Source organism: Acanthisitta chloris, unplaced genomic scaffold (assembly GCF_000695815.1).
Source record: "Acanthisitta chloris isolate BGI_N310 unplaced genomic scaffold, ASM69581v1 scaffold12031, whole genome shotgun sequence".
NCBI classification, from domain to species: Eukaryota; Metazoa; Chordata; class Aves; order Passeriformes; family Acanthisittidae; genus Acanthisitta; species Acanthisitta chloris.
In genome coordinates this window covers 39,469-58,294 of record NW_008654396.1, presented here as the reverse complement: position 1 = coordinate 58,294, position 18,826 = coordinate 39,469, and the positions used below count along the sequence as shown (strand labels likewise).

The 18,826-nt window shown below is 36.6% G+C and overlaps 1 protein-coding gene across 1 annotated transcript in view; it reads right to left on the bottom strand.

The window, feature by feature from the left end:
• The window catches only part of LOC103810599 (protein furry homolog-like), a gene marked incomplete at its 3' end in the record, with an annotated part of 45,939 nt that overhangs the window by 11,905 nt on the left and 15,208 nt on the right, over positions 1–18,826 (bottom strand). Inside the window, exons 9-23 of the mRNA XM_009083506.1 lie at positions 17,041–17,139; positions 15,526–15,627; positions 12,732–12,776; positions 9,423–9,526; positions 8,780–8,888; positions 7,699–7,785; positions 6,867–7,038; positions 6,040–6,172; positions 5,658–5,765; positions 4,496–4,733; positions 3,665–3,850; positions 3,488–3,574; positions 2,505–2,773; positions 1,892–2,087; positions 827–951 (exon numbers count right to left, since the gene is read on the bottom strand). Of these exons, the coding sequence (XP_009081754.1) occupies positions 827–951; positions 1,892–2,087; positions 2,505–2,773; positions 3,488–3,574; positions 3,665–3,850; positions 4,496–4,733; positions 5,658–5,765; positions 6,040–6,172; positions 6,867–7,038; positions 7,699–7,785; positions 8,780–8,888; positions 9,423–9,526; positions 12,732–12,776; positions 15,526–15,627; positions 17,041–17,139 (2,060 nt within the window). The remainder of the gene's footprint in view (positions 1–826; positions 952–1,891; positions 2,088–2,504; positions 2,774–3,487; positions 3,575–3,664; positions 3,851–4,495; positions 4,734–5,657; positions 5,766–6,039; positions 6,173–6,866; positions 7,039–7,698; positions 7,786–8,779; positions 8,889–9,422; positions 9,527–12,731; positions 12,777–15,525; positions 15,628–17,040; positions 17,140–18,826) is intronic.

Sequence of the window (18,826 nt, the reverse complement as noted above, 5' to 3'; positions counted from 1 at the left end):
ACAAACATTTGCAATGCATTCAATTACAAGAAACTTTTGTTTGTTTACAATTTAAGCTGTTCAGCAGATCTTCAGGGTCATGGAACAAAGTCTTGCCCTACTCCTGGCAGGAGAGTAAAATGAGATTATATATAAAATTATGAGATTATCAAAGGATATATATCAGAATAGAGTAACTGAGGACTTGGCATTACAGTTTCAACATTGGCTCCTCATCTGCCATAACATGGGACACAGGTGACTGAAGAGAAGCATCATCTCATTCAAAACTAAGAATATTAGCAATCCCTGGTTCCTTCTGCAGAAGCAGAGTTGGTTGCTATGCATGGTACAACTTCCTAACTCTCATTATAAGAGGTTGGCTGCTGTCAGAGAACATCTGATGGCCTTCCCAGGAGGTTTTCTTCCCTTCAGGTGTTCTCCCTCTTCATCCACCCTCCATTAAGAGCAATGGGCAATATCAATAAGGAGAGTTTATCAACTCTTACAAACTTGATTATAATTAACATTCCATATTTTATTAGTCCACACAGTCTGTTCTTTCATATAAGGGCAGTTTTTAATATCAATAAAAGGTAGCTACTTGTTTCAACTGACTTCCTCTTCTTTATGCAGGCATGACCTCTACATAAAATTCTTTCAACCTCTAACAGTCTTTATCATGCCACTAAATGCTAGAAAAGACAATGGTAAGCAGTTCTCACATCTTTTTAAAAATTCTTAAAAGAAAAAAAGAAGCTAATGTTTTTCTATGAGCTCCTATTCTCCAGCTTTGCCATCAATTAGCATAAAAACAGATGAAACACAACAATTAAGCTTCAGTTACCTAAAAGCTCCTGGGTTGGTCCTGCCAAGTCCCAGGACAAGGGATTCTGTAATTTCCATGCTCTCAGAGCGCATCATTGGAACTATGTGCTTAAACAGGGAGGAAGGGGATGGAATGCCAATAATCTAAAAAGGAAACCAGAATAAAACAGAATTAATTAGTTACCAAGCAGGTGGTGAGATGAAAACAACTGCTGTAATTTTTCAGTCTTCTCACACTGGATCAGTGACTTAAAAGGATAAAAATGACATTTTTGACCTTTGACATGGAAAAAGACTTTCTGAAATAATAAAGTAATATTAACTATTTCTTGTATCACTGAATTTTTATTGTCAGATGACAATGAACGATGCAACATGACATACAGATGCTTTGCATGTTTAGCCTAACTGCCCTCCTTGGGGAAAGAGAGCAGACTTCCAGTGTCCAACTCTTTAGAGTCCATTATGGCTCTCAAAGAGAACAAAACTTCCAGTCCACAGTTTCTCACATTTAGGGAAGGATCCTGGTAAGAAATAAGTACAAGAGGCTGCTTCTGACAAATATCTGCTGCACAGTCCATGAATTATCTTCATATCTAGTGTACCTTCTAAGGAAGCCAAAAAGGAGATGAAGGAAAAAAAAGCAAAGAAGAAGAGGAAAAAAACCCTGCAGGTGATATGAAGCAAGGCAGACAGAAAAGTCTGTGGTTGGGAAAATATAGCAAGATACATCAGGTTGCTGCTCCAGCTACTGAAGTGAGAGGCTATTTGCTCAGAATTGCAGAAGTCTACTGACAGTAAAATTACCCCTTCACAGAGAACAAAACATTTTCTTATTACTGCTAGATAAGACTTTGAGATTGGGTAAATGTTTTCAATACATGATTAGATTTGCCTTAAAAACATAAGCAGAAAGGCCTTGATAGCACATATTGGGAGAAGCAAACACTATCCTCAACAAATGAAAAGCAAAAGTATACCAAAATATTTGTAAAGATATTACACCAGTTTCTAATCACAGTAGTTATTACAGCCTCTCTGATAACATGTAGACTTATTTACAGTAAGCAACAGAAGAACCTACTCTTGAATCAATGCTATAACCACTGTCAGGAGTTGACGCCAGCGTCTCAGGAGGGGAACATCTCACAGAGCCTGTGGAGGTGAGGGAGTTTGAAGAAGATGCTGCACTGCAGCAAAGAATCAGGTAGTTTCTCCAGAGCCCAATGTAGGAGTCACTGCTTGTAGTAGTATTCACTTTCTTTGCATTGATAGGGCTGCTGTTGAAAAAAAACCAAAACAGCTGAGTAAATGAAGCTTAACCACATTTCACTTTGGTTTTCTACTGAATTCATTGTTCATTTATGCATATGTCATTGCTCCCAAAATTGTTAACATGGTTAACTCTGAATAAGTTATTCAGAACAGACCTGTACATCAATAATATATGTTTTTATATTCAGATCTGTTGAAAGACAATATAGCCAAGGGCATGAATTATATAATCTTTACAGCAGATAACTTTTTATCCAGATAAACTTGCTTTAACTTTTTGTTATATAAAGCCGAATTAAACTTACAGAAAATATCAACAGTCCATATGTCACTTAACTGAAACATTATGACATCATAATGATTATAGATCTTGAAAGAATACTCAGTACAATATACTGTATTTACTTTAGGAATCAACTTACTTGATATCCACTTGTGGAGACAGCAGTTGGAGTCTGGTATAAGCAAACGTCCAAGCATAGCTTACAGCTGTTGGGCAGTGCTTTGGAAGATTTTCCTGTTTCATGAAACTTGAGAGGCTTATAATCCATGGATCTTGGCCTTGAGTAACATGTGCAAATATCCATATATGTGATGGACTGACCACATCAAACTGGTGGCTGATTGGGGAGGAATTCCAGTCAGCCAGAGTTTGCAAATCTATTGAACTGGGACAGTACAGTAAAGTAGTCTGTGTGCACAGAAAAGAGAACAAGGCAATATTTAATATCCATGTATATTAAGTAGCAAGCTCTTCATTGTTAAATATCTAATAAAGTATCAGTGTCAAAACCACATTTGGAAAGATAAAACATATTACTTAATTTATGGGGGTTTTTTTTACAGAATTTCTTAATGTGGGCAGTTATATAAACACAGTTTGTGAAGCAACTGGATATTAGGAAATAGTAAATTCTAGGAAAAGGCCTTTTCACCCATAATGACTTAATTCTTCCAAAAGATCTAGACTCTAAGAGCCTTACTACTGAATTCCAACTTGTTTCCTAAACCTAAAAGCACAGGAGTCTTTGCTTGATACTTAAGAGTCTATGATAAACATATAAGTACATAATTCAGTTGTTATTCATTGACAGTTATTATAGCTTTCCCCATGGATAAAGGACACACTGACTGTTAAGAAACTATTGCTGCAGAGAAAGGCAGTGCCCTTTGCTTTGAAAAAATTGCAATCTATGAGCAAGATCAGAAAATATAGGTAAAGATACAGCTGTTAGTGTGTATATGGTGATGATAATGACAGACACAATGGTGGTGTCAGCCTCACAATATTCCTCAAGATTTTTTGTCTTTTTCTCTTTGTTTGTTTGTGGTGATACAATTTATTTGGGACAGTTTTGCAGAGCTACCTCATCTTACAACTAACTTAACATAAAAACTGTCCTACCTGGTCAGCCCCAGTGAGATGTATGAAACTCTCCAGGATAGTAGCACTTAGTCTGTCCATTACATCTATAGCCAACTCATCATCACTCTACAGAACACAAACCATACAAAGATCAGAGAAAGTCAAAATAAAAGCAGTCTCATTATACAGTCCTAAGAATGGGTCATCAACTCTTACCTTTGAAATTTCTAGAAGTGTGAACAAAGCCCTTATTTCTCTGAGAACACTGACAGCTAATCTCCTGGTGGCAGGCCTTGTGCTGCAAAGGATGACCAAAGCAAAGCCTTCCACCACATGAAATACACTGGAATAAAGGGTCCTCTCCAGGGGAAGGGTATGGGCAGCCCCATTGGATACACCGCGCTAAGAAAAAGATTGCAAAAGTTAAGCAAATGCAGGAAAAAAAAACCCCACCAACCAAGATATAGTTCCATTAGTGGCAATGGCAGAATTAATCATAAAATACTTAGATCTTCTTTGGCTACTAGTCAAATTTCGTATTAGGAGAATGACATAGTATCAGTCACTTCATTTTTTTAGTATCTCTCTGAATTTAGTTCAAACAAACAGCACAAGAATATCTTTATTTCAGTTCCTCAAGAGAATGATGCAGTGAGGTCAAAATTATTTTTTAGAAAAGGCAATAATCATATGTAAACGACTGTATAAGATTAAATTATTTGAACCCTTTTTATTGGCTGGTAAAAACCCATGGCTTTTTCCTAGGTCTACTGTTTAACAAGTCCAACTTATTTCCAGTAACACATGATCACTTTCGACCGAAGCAAAAATGTGGCCATCAATTAGTGTTAAAGTAATACTTATTAATTTGAAATCAATTTTGTTTTGGTAAAAACACTGATTTGAAAGAATAATCTAAAAGTCTTCAATCAACATAAGAAAGTTAGTTGAATTTTTATTACTTAACAAAGACATTAAAGTCCACTAATAAGACTGTACTTAGATTCAAACCATATTTTGACATCAGAGGACATTATATAGATATACCTGAGAATCTTGGGTTTTATTGTGCATTTGGGCTGCTTGTTTCCACTGATTTATGAGCTGCACTAACATTTTTACTGCATTGTCAAGAAGCGTTGGGTGGATGTCAGTCACTTCACGCACAATAAAATAGACAAATCCTGAAAGAACATCTTCCCGCCAATCTGGAAAATCAAGCATTAATGCTTGGAGAGTATTGAAAGCCAAGGCACGAAGTTCTTCATCCATATGAATTGTCAGCCTGTTTAGAAAAAATACTGGCATCATCACCCTATATAGGCATCCTCTTAACCAGCCCTTATAATTTAAAATTTGGTATTAACTCTTCCTTCTTTATCGCACAATGTAGAACACTTCCACACAGATGCATTTTCTGCACTGAATAAACCCGAACCTGCCTACTAACACAAGTCCCTTTTACCACAGCAAAATATTGCAAAGCTTCACAAGACTTAATACAAACAAACAATATTCAAGACAGATCAGTAAGTCTTTCACACAGGTACATCTTTGCAGGCATTAGAGCTCAGTACACAAGCACCCTGTGATGTGCAGGCTCTTGTCTTCAAATTAGAATGGAAAAGAACAGATTCTTTTTGTAGTTAAAGCAGCTTTACTTTGGATATGAGAAAAAAACTCATAAAAAACCCCTTTGCATATGTACTTCAAAATATGTCTCAGCCTGCTATGGCAGAAGCATATCCCAGGATTGCATTATTACATAATACGTTGTGTCTTTTATATGATTTTTAACAGTGAAGAAAAAGTGTTAGAATCATAGAATCAACAGGAAGAGCGTCCTGTTGGTGTGTTCTGAAGTCTGTCCCTTGCAAGGACCCCAACAGTGCCACATCCAGTCTCAACTTGAAAACCTCCAGGGATGAGGAATCCACCACCTCCCTGGGCAGCACATTCCAATGTCTGATCACTCTCTCCACAAAAAATCTCTTCCTAATATCCAACCTAAACCTCCTCCCCTGGCAGAGCTTGAGTCTGTGCCCTCTTGTCCTCCTGCTGGTTGCCTGGGAGAAGAGATCAACCCCCACCTGACTCCAGACAGACTCTGTATGCAGAGGACTCACACTGCACAGTGCACTGACAAACTTTTGCAAACACAGCATTTAAAAAAGAACAGCCACTAAGAGCAAAGTTTCATTTCTCTTACCTTGCAAGCAATTCAATGAGGTCAGTCCTACTCATGCCATCTGGAATCAGTCTTGGGATAGCAGCAATGCAAGTTCTGAACAAATCTATCTTAGGTTTCCTCTCACCCCTACAAAAACAGTTTATAGCCAACAAAACAACAGGAAAATCTACTTCAGTACACTATATATACATATAGATATAGATATATATAGATATAGTCAATTTCATAACAAAAGAAGTAACAAACATTTTAATCATTAATTAATGAAATTACCATTCACTTAATACCCAAGTAAAAGCCCCACAACTGTAACACATTAATGATGGCATCTGCAACATTACAGCTTAAAATATAGTATGATGCTACTGCGACAGTGAATATATTGCCATTTTGTACATACGTAATCATGTCTTCTGGTTCTTTATTGGACATCTGCACACTAGTCATGCACATGGGCCTTCCAACTTCTTTGTCCAAATGCCTAAGAATGCTATCGAGCGCTTTTCTGACTTGAGGATAGTATATGGACATTCCTGAAAAGTCACAAGAGTTCTGTCAGCTTTTTCATTTGCTCTTAATTTAACACTCACATTTTTTATTAAAATATTTGCCAAGTATTCAGCTGAAGACAAATTTCTTACTGTACAACAGATGACAACACTACACACTAAGTGTCAAAAGAAATGCATGTCTATATGAAATACATATATAAACATATGAATATGAGGTATTAATAGTTTCTTTCAGAAAGAACGTAAATAATGGAGCAGCCATTAGTTGTTTCTCTGTTTACTCAATTCCGAGCATTTTAATTCTAGTTGAAATTGTACGTGGTGAAACAGTTCTTTGGACACGACAAGATCAAGAGAGCACAGGGATGAAAATTGTCTTACTCCACTCAGCTCTGAGACATTTGGGACATTGAGGGAAGAAAGCTTGCTCTGCTATATACCACACCAATTGCACTCAGGCTTCTTTGTGCTAATTTGGCAATGCAAAACATTGCAACAAAACCCATGGATTTGGTCTCGGACACCAGAAGGTCAATGTTGTCTAGCAGCCTTCTCCAAAGAATCAAAGCAATTCTCTTTAAACAGACTCTCATTAGATTCTCACTAATAATGAAAATAAATACAGAAATACAGTTACACAAAAGTGCTGCTTGAGAATAACTGAGAATATATACACACATACTGGAATGCCAAGTTACAAAAGAATACAACATACCTATTACTTTTGCTTCCTCATCCGTCAGCGTTTTATTAAGAAAAATTTTCTTCACACGCAGAGTATTTCCCGAAGGAAGAACAACTCCTGTTGTTGGCATTGGTGGCTCACCATCTTTCTGCTGCAAGCTATCTGCTATGACAAGGAAGACTCTGAGGCCAATATTCATCCTCTTCAAGAGCAAAAAAGGGACAAAAAAGGAAAGAGAAAATGGAATAAATAATAATATTGAAGCAACACAGAGACAAAATATGAACTGTATTTTCCTCTCTTTTAAACAGGCAGCAGCTCAGTTCCAGCAGGACATGCATTATTTAAATATTACCTATTAGGGTAACGAAATGTAACAAGAATAAAATTTAAACCTTTAGTGCCTCCCCACAACTCTGAGATAAGTAACCTGACTTGGCCTATGAAATGACACTGAATATTTTATAGCACTGAGCACTAAAGGACTTGAAAGGAATCTCTAGAATGACATACTGTAGACAGACATTGCTTAAAAATCCCATCTGTTCGACTGGGTCTTGAACTGTAAGAGTTAGGTGTGACCTGAAATAAGGCTTTACAGTCACACTACAATGAAAATTCACACATACTTGCTGAAATTATTGTTGAAATGAGTATCAGCTGCAGAAGCCCTGCTAGCTTACTCTCCAGAAATGAAACATGAATTGTGCACAACTACAACTACTCCTTTAGTTTTGGCACAAACCCCCTTCAGATAGTCATTAATCTGCTTTTATCCTGGCTCAAAAATAGTTAACTACTTTCCCCCAAAAAATCCCCAATGCCCTGTTCCTGTGGCATCTAAGTAATGAGCTTTTTTTACCTCTGGATTAATCGTGAAGGTTTTAGGTGATTTTCCAACACTAAGAAGATCAAATATTATTTCTTTCATTGCAAAATCCAAACGTTCCTATAAAGGAAAATGAGATTGATATGATCATCTCTTTACTGCTTATATGCACAATTTCTTGGCTTTGTACAGATGTACCATGACTTTAAAAAGAGTTTAAAATCTACAAATTTTTGAAATATTCCTTTTTTCATGTTTACTCTTAGGAATTAATTTCTTTTAAAAATATAGTGTAATTCCACACAGTTCATCCCATGATATGGTTGAACCATTTATCCTGAAAAAAATTCACAGGCAATTATGCTCAAGTTAAACGCATTTCTATAAACTAACTGTTTTCAAAGACTAAGAATCAGGGAAAAAGCGAAGCTCTAGGAAATAAAAAAAAATAATAGAATCTAAATAGAGAAAAATAAAAAAATACAAACAATACAAACAGTGAAGGATTGTGTGTCCTGCCTCATCCCTGCATGACCAAAGGCAAATTGTTGTGAAAGCTGAAGCACAGACAAGCTATTTCTATAAGGTTACAGATGAATAAGAGTTTATCTTGTGATATTGTATCCTGCATTTTGATATTAGGACAACAGAAGCACCTAAAATAATATAAATCACAGTGCAATACTAACTACACACTACTGCTTTCGTTGCATATTTTTTCTCTAAACAGAAACTAGTGTCCAGGCTGAAACAGTTCCAAAGCTTTGTCCCTTATAAAAGTATCATAATGGATATACTAACTGTATTGGTGCACTTTATATGTTTATATATATATATATATATATACTCACACACCCTCCCCTCAACAGTGCAATGAAAACTTAAATATTAATCATCCTAATGTTCACACACAACAGTTACGGAAGTTTCAATAATTTTGCCACTATTAGAAACAGAATGAGTCATTTCATTTGTCGTACACATTCGGGGAAATTCCACTCAAGATATAAGACCATTAATTCAGGGCAAATATTTCAAAAGCTAACCTTAAATTTAAATTTCTTCCAAATGGTGTTGATCCTACTATTACAGCTCTACCATGCTGTATTCTTACCTGAGCAATGAACTGAATAATCTTCACAAATATATTCAGAGGTGTGTCTCGCGGGACCACACTGCGCGATCCTTTGGGGAAAAGTGCTGATACAATGCTCATGAGACGGCTACGAGAAATGAGAAACAAACAAAGAAAGAAGAATGCTCTTCTAAAGTAAGTCCTTATAACACCATAGATTTGAAAGTTTAGATCTGGAAGAGTATGTGTGGGAGGGCTACTATGAAATAATGCAGAAGCATATGATGGATAGGATCACCTATGGGAAGTACAGCTCCAGCCATCACAGGCAACAGTATCACGGGTTCACTTACAAACTGAACAGGAACCTGCTTTAAACTAGTTAGGAGTAGTCAGGAGGGGCAAAACCTCAATGACTATTCCAAATTCACCTTATACTAATGTATAAAGAAAATCTGTTCCTTTCCAGCCCATACTTGGTGATGGTCACTTAATATCCTATTTGTTTTGATACCATCCGAACCATTAGTTGTTTTGGTTTTCTCTATGAAGACAAAATCTTTGGGTTCCCTGTTTACTTGACTAGACTATCCCTGACTTGGCTTCAGGCTCTCTTCTGATATCACTGGGAGAGGGGTATCCCAACAATCTTTAGTTTAAAATCCTTTGCAAATGAACTTACCTTTGAGTTACAGTGTTGCTTTCACATTTTATTCTAATAACATAAACCCACAATAACCTATACAAAGATTCCAGTGCAACTCGGGACATTTTGGGATCTTTATTCTGTAAAATAAACGAAAAAGTACAGTTACCTTTGCCTGTGAGACACTGAGAAAATTCTATTATTACTTTTTTGACTTTGGAAAAATATTCTTTTTTTTTTTTTTTTTTACAATCAAAGCTGATGTGTTTAATACTGACTCCAAGCTTTAATATTTTTACATTAAAAATGACCCTGTATTGCGTATTTCCAATACTACCTGAATTTTTATCTAGTACTTACAGCTCATTTTACATGTGTCTCACTCTGAGGGCAGAGGAGTAACTAAAAAAGCTTGAGATGAACACCAAGAGTGTATTACTTCCAAGAACTTTTCTCAGAAAGCCATTGATAACTAATAACTACTTCATAGCAAACTAACCTAGAGTTTGTGTAAGACATTGGAATAGCTGCTTTGGATCAGGCACATCACTGTTTGTGACAGCAAGCAGTAGCAGGTGCAGAAGAAAAGAATGCAAAACAGCAGCCACACAAGGATCCCTCCCTGGGTGTGCACTCCAAGCTTCACCCAACTTAGCCATTCCCAATGAATTTTTACTGCGACAGTTAAGCTACCTTTTCTTGAGTTAATATAAAATCTTGCAGTATAATTCAGTTTAAATTATGCACCGTATGGAAAACAACTTTTGCCTTAAAGATGCTACTAGGAGTTTAGCTTTGCTCCTCTAAGCTCTTAAACTGTGTTAAACAGTAAGTTACTAACATTCTTTGTACCAGCTCCAGAAATCTCTTTTCCAAGTAGGGATTCTTACTGAATTTATAATCTAAAAGTGTCCAGCAAGATTCCTGGACTTGGCTGTAAGTATAAGTTTCTGGATATAGTAAATGATTCTCAGTTGTCAACTTTTTAGGCATTGCCTAAATCCAAACAAACCAACCTAGACAGAACCAACAAAAGAATCCCAAAATCACATCTCCCCCATCTCCAGGGAAGTCTCTCTGTTTCAAGACATACCTATTTTATGACTTGAACCTAATTAATTTCATATTTTTGGCCTCTACCAGAAGCCAGTGAGTCAGAATAGCAGATGACTTTGTCCTCCCAGAAGAACTGGGAGTGCAATTTCACACAGAGTGTAAGTGGACCAAAGAGCATACTGTTCAAGAAGACATGGTTGTTGTGTTGTTGTTCTTTGGTTCCCTCCTCCACAACCTCAATGCTCTGTCCGCATTGACTCTAGCAGAAGGAAAGTCCAACTTGTACCAGTAAGTTGACCAAAATAATTTCATGTCTGTGTCTGTCCAACAGACTATAGAAAGGAGAGTAATTTGGATGGCTTTAAGACAGGCGAGGCAGGACTACTGGTTTTGGCAGCAGCTTCCTTTATGAAAGGCTAAAAGCCATCACATAATCACATGTGGTACTTCAAAGTGGTACAGACAAGTAACATACACCACTGTTTATCAGAACATTGCAGATAATAACCCAGTTTACATCAGGGATAGTGCTGTTCTACCCTCCCTTCACACTCATCCATGTGCTCTGCCCTCCTCTCTGAATTACCATACCTGTACCTAGGCAGTGGGTGAATTAAGGAAGGTGATTTGGACTAAATCTAACCAGTACAAAGTTAGACCTATGCCTGGTTAGTATTCACACAGGGAACTGTCCCACTGTCCAATGCATTTACCAGCAATGCCACTGTAAGGAAGAAGCAAATATAAGTGTACGAGAGGGCGAGACTGTGATAGCTTTGATTTTCATCAACTTAAACAGCAAAACCCATGTGATATTATTATTCATCACATTTAGTTTACAGGCCAATAGTTACTGATGAAGTAGGTTGGGAGATTCAGTGATACACATGCTATCAAAATCAATCTGAAATATGGCGTCAAGAACTGAGAAATGCTTCCATTTTCTTATTTCTGATATTCTAGAGAGGAGCTTAATTTACAGGTCTAGAATTTTAAAAAAAACTTAATGCTTTTCAATCATCTAATAAAAAATGGTAGAGGTAGCAGATATTTTACAATATGATAACAACATTCCATCTGTTATCAGGTCTATCACCCAATATAAATACTTCTGATGAGTTATGACAGTTGCTTTTTTCTCAGAAAGAAAAAAGAAGGAATGTTTAAGGAGGCAATTGCTTTTTAAAAGAATTACAAACTAAATCCAGCAGTACTTCTAGTATCTTCAGCATTGAAAAATTTCATTATCTCTCCTTATAATGAGGAACTAAATAAATATGCTAGAAGAAAATCACTTTTTGGGTCTGATTTATGGTAGTTCTTGTACATCTTGTGTTAAAATGTTAATATTTTCTTTTCTCTTTGACATTACTGCAATTCAAATAAATTATAGACAGCTATGTAATTCACCAGCCTGATTGAATTTTAGCCTTTTTTTTCAGCTGGCCTGTCAGATTTTAAAGCACTCTATCAGTTTGGTTTATTTCAAACAAATAGCAAAAATAGTAAATTTCAAATAGTTTTGTTTAAACACCTACAACTTGTAATATAATATCAGCAGACTATGAAATAAGTTGTCAAAAACAGTATCTCTGTTGCAAGACCAAGAAAGTAAGAGCAAATCTACAGTGGTTTTACATGACACATTAAAATGAGTCAATGAAACAAATCTTAATGATGGCAAGAAACAAAATAGCATTTTTTCCATGTTAGTCAAATGTAGTCACTTACTGAAGAAAGTACTTTTTAATACTGATGTTAAACTTTTCTTCTGTTCTGAACTAAAACAATTTCTACTTTTTAAAACCTGCAAAACCAACAGTGTGAAAGTCTTTCAAGTTAGTGCACTGCAAGTTATTACAGTAAATCAGTTTCACATTTTTTCTTGTGAAAACATTTCCAGTTTGCTGCATGCAAGACACTTTTGGAAACGAATTAACAGAAAAACTCATAGATCTGAATAGGTAGTTTACTTCCAGTGGAAACATGCACTGCTGTTCAGGGAAACCAGCTGTGATACTGATAATCAATCTCATAAAGTCACTTTCACCCCCATGGAAAAATTGGTATGGGATAATTTTCTGATATTTCTCATTTATTCCCTGGCAAGAAAAAAAGATCTTTGAAACATTAGCTATTTGTAGTCCTGTTGCTTCTTAACACTACTAACAGCAACTTTACAAAGAAAGGAAAACACAAAATACAACAATTAACATAAAAAAACCAAAACAAGGTATTTACATGAGACAAAGCAACATTTCACTGAGTTACAACAACATATTAACTCACCTGCAGTGTTTCTATTTGTTTTCTGATACTGTTGTTAGATGGCATCTAAATAAAGCAATGTGAGACAGCAAAACATAACAAACATGAGAATGGAAGGCACATGCATGTTAGATGAAAAAAAGCACAAAACCAACAGATAGCTGTCTAGCAAGGACTCTATTCAGTAGAAATAAAGCTTTTTCTAGAGTGGCACAAAATGTTCCTTCAACTTTCAAGGTTTTGTAGTAACAGACACTAAGGTTATACTATGGAAAAAAAAATAAATTCTTTTTCCACCCAACAGTGGTGCAGAATGACAGGCACTGCTCTCTCCCATCTCAGCACCTTGCTTAAATGAAGAGGTGGTCAAGATACCACAACAACTCAGCTTCACCTAAGAATTGATCAGCCAACTGACAAAGTTGCTAGAATTTGTCTAAATCCTAGTCAAAATACTAGTACCACCGATCCAGTGGTACTCTCTGCTGAACAAATTCAGAATTTTGCCTATACTACAGTGTGTAAAAAAATGCCCTGCTGGGCTCAGTGCTGAAACAGCATCCCAACAGCTTTGTGGGACAAAGCCAGCTATACATATGGCAAAACGACACCCTTTGGCACAGACCTGGTCTGAACTGACTCTTACAACTTGCTTATCTGCTATTTGCACCAGCCCAGACCCCAAGGCTTCCTCCTTTCATCAAGACAAGGATGTGTTCCCCATACCCTAAGCCTGCCTTAAGGATAACTAAAGGCAGTGTGCACTGAAACACAGCACAAGGAGTTTACAAGGGCCATAAATGCCACTAGGATTAGGATTCAAAGCGCTCTCAGGAGCATTATCAAGCGCAATGCAGCACCAAAATAAGGCAGGGTATGAACATACTATGCACCAAGCTCTATGGAGCACCTGCCAAGATGTGAACTTTCACACAAGGGCCAGTGGGAAATGGCCTGTTCCTGTCACCAGAGTGTGACATGGTATTCATGGCTAGGTAAGAGTTTGCACTGGCCAGTCACCAGGGAATAAAGTGAGCACCATGAATTCCTGACCTACATTACCTCTTGGTGACTTGCTAACCTGCCTGTATTCTTCATAGAACATCCCTGGAACAGAGTCTAAGTGTTGCCACTATTTCACTCATTAATATGCTAATTTCAACAAATACAGTAGGGATAGATGAACCTTTTCAGTGCTCTAAGTATCTCCAAGTAACTCTCAAAATTGCTTTATTAAATAACAAAGACACTAGAGACAATGGATTTGGAATTCCTTATTTCATTTTACGGATTTAAGTAACTCCAAATAAAATCATTTTAGTCATTAGAAAATCAGAAAATAAAGGGGAAATCTGAAAGACTAAACTGCTGTGAAATTCAGATTCGTAAATTAATGTGATTACTTATTACAGAGTGCATGCATTTAATTAGCTTCAGAAAAAAAAGGAACACATTAATTCATAAGACACATGAGGACAGTGGGGGGATATTTTTCCAGATTAAACTCAATGAAGTTTCTGAACAAGATAGGCACCGCAAAAAACCCAGTCATATTTGTTGGGCCAAATTAAACCAAGCCACAAAATAACCTAAATAACTCGCTGATGGCACAGCATCATAACACTGCAAAATCTGAATTGCAGAAATTCCTACGTGAAATTTCTGCTGAATAGAGCCTTACAGTAAATGTGTTAAGCTGTTAGTGGTTAACAAAACTAAGTAAAATATAAAATGCATGCTCAGCAGCTACCAGTTAAACTCACTGGCATTTATAGTTTGAACATATCCATTATCAGCAATGGACATTATATGCCAGGAGAAAGCAACTCCCAGGCTGTGAGAAATTTTTATGAAGCTTTAAAAACAAAAGCACAAGCAGCCTCCATAAGCAAAATAAACAACAAAACAAAAATCAAGGCAAATATTGCAAAAGAACTGCAATGTTAGATGAAAAATATACAAAACCCAACAAGCAACAGAAAAGTGTGAAAGATGTCATGAGAATAAAATGACCCTTAAAAACAATCCAAGCAGCTAAACCTGTTTCCTTTTGACTTCATGCTGGTTTATGTATATTACTAATAAACTTTGGAACTGTCACTCATACCTAACCAGAATCAGTATTGTGAAGGAGGATCAAAGAATTTATTAACATTTTAAAAATCAATACATTAGGCAAAATCATGGATTATGTTAATCAAAATTAAGGAAAGAACACATACAACAATGAATGTTACAAGAAAGTCACCAAAATAATCACTCATTTCTAAGTATCACAATGTCTTTATCAACCAACTGATGTTTACAATGCTATCAAGAGAGGTCGTGAGTTAAAGGGACACTGTAATTATTTTTTAAAATATGTATCACAGGCTGTAGATATAATGTCTTTTCTGGTCTCACAATTCATTTTCTATTCCATCAACCAGTGAACAAGAGACAGAAATTTTGCACTTCCTATACATTCTACTTAGAGGAGCAGACAAGTCACTTATTTTCTCATGTATAATTTGCACATGAAGAATCACAGTTTGTACTTTCTCTGGTGTAAATAGATGCTTCTGTAGATTTTACTCAATAAAAACTATAGCCCCCAAGGGGATCACATGTATTTCGAGCATTACATAGCAACACAAAAACTTACTACTAAGCTTAATGCAAACAGAGACTTGAAACATTTGTTTTTTAGAAAAATATTTCAGTGTCCTTTTAAACAGCCAAATATTCATTGTTTATTTGGCACGAGAATGCTGAGAACATATTGGAATAAATGCTAGTGATTTGCAACAGTGCCTGAATTGAAAAGGATTCTTACCTTTAGATGTGACAAACAGTTCTGCAGGAAAACGTGCCAGTTATTTAAAAAAAACTGTTTCTGACTGACACACAACAGGCAGGTGATCAATGGATACAAAGCCTATGAGTAGGGGGGAAAAAGAATTGATCAAATTGTTCTTTGCAGACCTCCTCAGTCTTGTACATTGAGAATGAGACACACAGTTGGTTCCTGCCTCTCACTCTCACAGTTTCAGCATTGCCCAGCAGCCTTTCCCCTGCACCAGGACACACACGTCAGGCTCAGTGCCCTGGGTATAACCTCCACTCTGTAGGAGCTCATGGTGTACACCAGGGCAGTGGGACCAAAGTGAAGCTCATCACCTAGCAAGGCCTGATCTCAAACAAGAACTGAGAGCAGGTTTTTTTTTCCCTGCAACCACAAGATTCAATTCATGGAGTCCTACATGCTGGGAGAGTGAAATGACTCTAAGAAAAATCAACAGGAAAAAATATCAACTCAGTAAAAACTGAGGCAGACTTTAGGTTGTCAGAAATGTTATTTCTACTGAAGATCTGCTTTTAGTGAAGGAATGAAGCAAAACATAATTTAATTTAATTAAGCCTGTGAATATGCAGACTATGAATTTGCTTTGCTGGAGCCATGTAAGATTTGTTTAAATACCACACACTTTAACACATAATAGTGATTAGTACCAAATCTGACTGCAGATCATCTTGCTATGGAGCAAAATTAAAGAATGAGGATGAATAGGGAAACTGTAACCTTGATCCAGCAATGTTTCTGACTTCATAAATAAAATGACATTTCGAATATTAACATCAACCACTTCATGTTATTCTTACATAAGGAGTTTAACCACATACAACGATATATGCTTTATATGTACAGAATACCAGAAAGTAAAGTTTGTCCCTAACATGAAAGTGAGAGTAAAACATTTTAAATTCACTTGCATTTAGAGAACACGCCAATTGAAATGCAAAATTTAGCTCTATATGTCCAACAAAGAAAAGTGAATCGACTTGAAACAGGTCTGCCATGGCCATCAAGAATTACCAAATACTGCATCAATACAGATAATTTTTTAAAAATGGAAAAAGAAAAACAAAGTCTATAAGGAGAGCACAAAAACAGGCAGAGCAGGGCTATTAACAGGCTGCAATTTTGTTGGAAAAGTCCTGACACTTCCATCTTTTAATTAAACATAATTTAAATACACAGACTCCCTGAACACAAGTTCTTTATAGAAGAGACATTAGGTTAAATAACTCTGTGCTAAAACCTACTAAAATAATCAAAAACAAGCACTGATTTTAAGACAACCTCACATGTGAGATAACAAGAGCACTTATCTGCACAAAGAAACAAAGCAAAATTAGAGCAAATGCACATATACTGTGGGAATTTAATTAGACTTGAACCTAGAGGTTAAGGTTTAAATTCATACAGCAGTTAGCTATTCCTCATATACTGTACTAAAAGAGCCCATGATGAGCAAAACAGAGAAGTTGAAATATTTCTTTAAAATACCAGTGAATGCTTCTTTCTTGAACTCAATTCAAAGGTAGTCTGATAAAGCATCTCCACAAAATTTTTCAAACATGGCACATTCACTTCATTTTTAACAGCCTATTAAAAGAAATACATACGTTAATGGGTTTCAATATTTATATGGAAGGCAATTTAAATATACATTAAGATGTCCATGAATTCAAAAGTTAAACCTCACATTAAATAAGAATTTGAGTGTATGTATCTGAAATTTAAACAGAAGCATAAGAAATCATGTCAAACACTACAACCATACAGTTAACAATTAAATAAACAAAAAACTCCACCCCAACCAAACAACCCATTAAAAAAAGTTTTAAGAATGTGGCCTATATTCCATACTTATAGAAGAAAAAGTATTTGCCACCAACTAACAAATAAAACCCACACTGAAATTCTTTATATGCCTAATTTCATGTGTTAAAAAATTAATATCCATAACTTTTTCACTATGCTCCTCTTTCCTGCTTCCTTTTTATTTTATGTCCTCCAGTTCTGAAAACAGAAATCTTAAGAAATGATTCACAGGATTACCAGTCAACCAACCATGAAAGTTGTCTCTCCTCAGTTTTCAGAACTAATGAAACAGACACATGGAACCCTACCCTGTCTTACCAAGTTGAGGGTGGGGTGATGGAGAGGAGATTGCCTTTTTCGGAAAAGATCCTCTGTACTTCTAATTTCCCTTCAGTACAAGGTAATTTTTTGCTAGTTTTATTACTCAGAAAGAACTGAGAACATAGTTATGATTTAAATCCCTTCCTACATACCCAATTATTTATTGTTTGCTATTCTTAAGCTGTAAATTGATCAGTACCCTGCCAGCTCCACTTCAGAATCAGTTGTTGCCAGCACTGCACTGTTGCTTTGGGATATAACCTTAGGCTTACAGCTCAGCCCCAACCTCCCTGCTGTAAAATATGCTGTGATTCATCATACCTGCAAGGTCCAAATCAGGTCAGGCTTCTTAAAATGCCTGAATGACTAAGCAAGAGAATGACAGTAAAGAAGCCACAAATGCTGAAACCCAATAGCTTCCTCACTTAAGCAATTTTCTGTATCCAAGATACAGAAAAAGCTACATTCCATTCCTTCAACCGCTTCAAAAATATTCAAACTTGCATCTCACATCTTCCAAGAGAATGACTAACCCACTCAACGGCATCTCAATCTGGGATGGGGCTCTTCACTTCTATTTAAGAAGCTCCACTTGTATGAAATTATGAGAGACTCAATGAGTCAGAAGGACTCACCAAATGTTTAAAGTGCTGATTCAGGCTGTGCTTGTAGGAAGCGATCCCCACACGGCTCCATGTGCCCTGCACAGCCACTGCGTGTGCCTCTGTGCTTCCCACCACAGTCCCAACTCCCAAATGATGCTTCCACCTCACTGTTGTGGGGGCAGTCTACACTGTATTTATGTTATGATCCTGCAGACTAACATTTGCAGTTACCTAACTGCCAAACACTTTCAACTCTGCACCTCCACTCCAACTGGCAAGCAACTATGGAGTTCAAAATGACAAATGTGTTCACTCTTTTACAGGACAACCGAGCAAAGCAGCTTGGGAGGAAGGAGGAGAGCCTGTCTTGACCGAAAGCAGTCTCACAAGCAGCATCATAGGCACTGCACATCCCACACTGTGACTGTATTGAGGTGGTTTTTTCTTGTTCACGGCTACTGAGTAAAATTTCTACCTCTAGATTAAAAACACGCACAGAAGATGATTGATTGCTCTTCCACTTGAACGATTACATCTGGAGG